The sequence below is a fragment of the Propithecus coquereli genome, unplaced genomic scaffold (assembly GCF_000956105.1).
Source record: "Propithecus coquereli isolate 6110/MARCELLA unplaced genomic scaffold, Pcoq_1.0 Scaffold584, whole genome shotgun sequence".
In the NCBI taxonomy this organism is placed as follows: domain Eukaryota; kingdom Metazoa; phylum Chordata; class Mammalia; order Primates; family Indriidae; genus Propithecus; species Propithecus coquereli.
In genome coordinates this window covers 125,842-126,759 of record NW_012151774.1, presented here as the reverse complement: position 1 = coordinate 126,759, position 918 = coordinate 125,842, and the positions used below count along the sequence as shown (strand labels likewise).

The 918-nt window shown below is 57.6% G+C and overlaps 1 protein-coding gene across 1 annotated transcript in view; it reads left to right on the top strand.

Moving 5' to 3' along the window:
- Positions 1-918, top strand: part of CCDC37 (coiled-coil domain containing 37) — a 21,579-nt gene that overhangs the window by 8,069 nt on the left and 12,592 nt on the right. The window contains exons 4-5 of the mRNA XM_012658378.1: positions 238-316; positions 396-513. Of these exons, the coding sequence (XP_012513832.1) occupies positions 238-316; positions 396-513 (197 nt within the window). The remainder of the gene's footprint in view (positions 1-237; positions 317-395; positions 514-918) is intronic.

The window sequence follows — 918 nt, the reverse complement described above, 5'->3', positions numbered from 1 at the left end:
ACAATGAAATGAATAAAATAAAAATTTCATGTTAAAAAAAAAAAGAGAATGTGGGTCCCCAGGGTTAGCTCTGCCAGTGGTCCACTGAGACCCCGAGCCCAGCTCGCAGCCTGCAGGCCCTGCAGAGGGCATTTGCTCTCAACTCAGACTCAGCAGGGAGGGGCTGTCCCCGTAAGCGCCCCTCTGCTGCTGAGGCTGGGGGGCGCCTGAGAGGTGTCACCGGAAGCCTGGTTCCAGCGGAGACCATCCGGGACCCCTCCTTTGCTTCCTGTAGGGTCGGCCATCAAGAGCAAGACATCCTCCACGTGGGCCAGAGGTACGTGGCCGCCGGAGGCTGGAGGGGGCCCCGCGCCCCGGACCGGGGCACGCGGAAACCGTCCCTCTGCTTCCTCCAGACGGCCCGGCCGCGAAGAAGTCCTCCAAGTTTGTGCAAGGGACGCAGCTGGGACAGAGCGTGTCCAACGGCAGCTCTCAGCACAGCAGCCAGCCCAGTGAGCCGCTGGGCTCCAGGGGGTGAGTGGGCTCGGGGGTCTCGGAGGGGACTTGGGCCTGGTGCCGCCAGGTGTGACGAGGTCGGCGCTGCAGGCAGTGATGGGGCCACTGGTCTCTACTGGATTGTTGGCCTTTTTCTTACCGTTCTCTGTTTTTTATATATTCTGGACGCTGGAATATATTTTGTGCGAATATCTTCTTCCAGTCTCTGCCTCACCTTCTTTTTTTGTTTTTTTTTTGAGACAGAGTTTGGCTCTGTTGCCCGGGCTAGAGTGCCGTGGTGTCAGCCTCGCTCACAGCAACCTCCAACTCCTGGGCTCAAGCGATCCTCCTGTCTCGGCCTCCCAAGTAGCTGGGACTACAGGCATGCGCCACCATGCCTGGCTAATTTTTTCTATATATTTTTAGTTGTCCAGCTAATTTCTT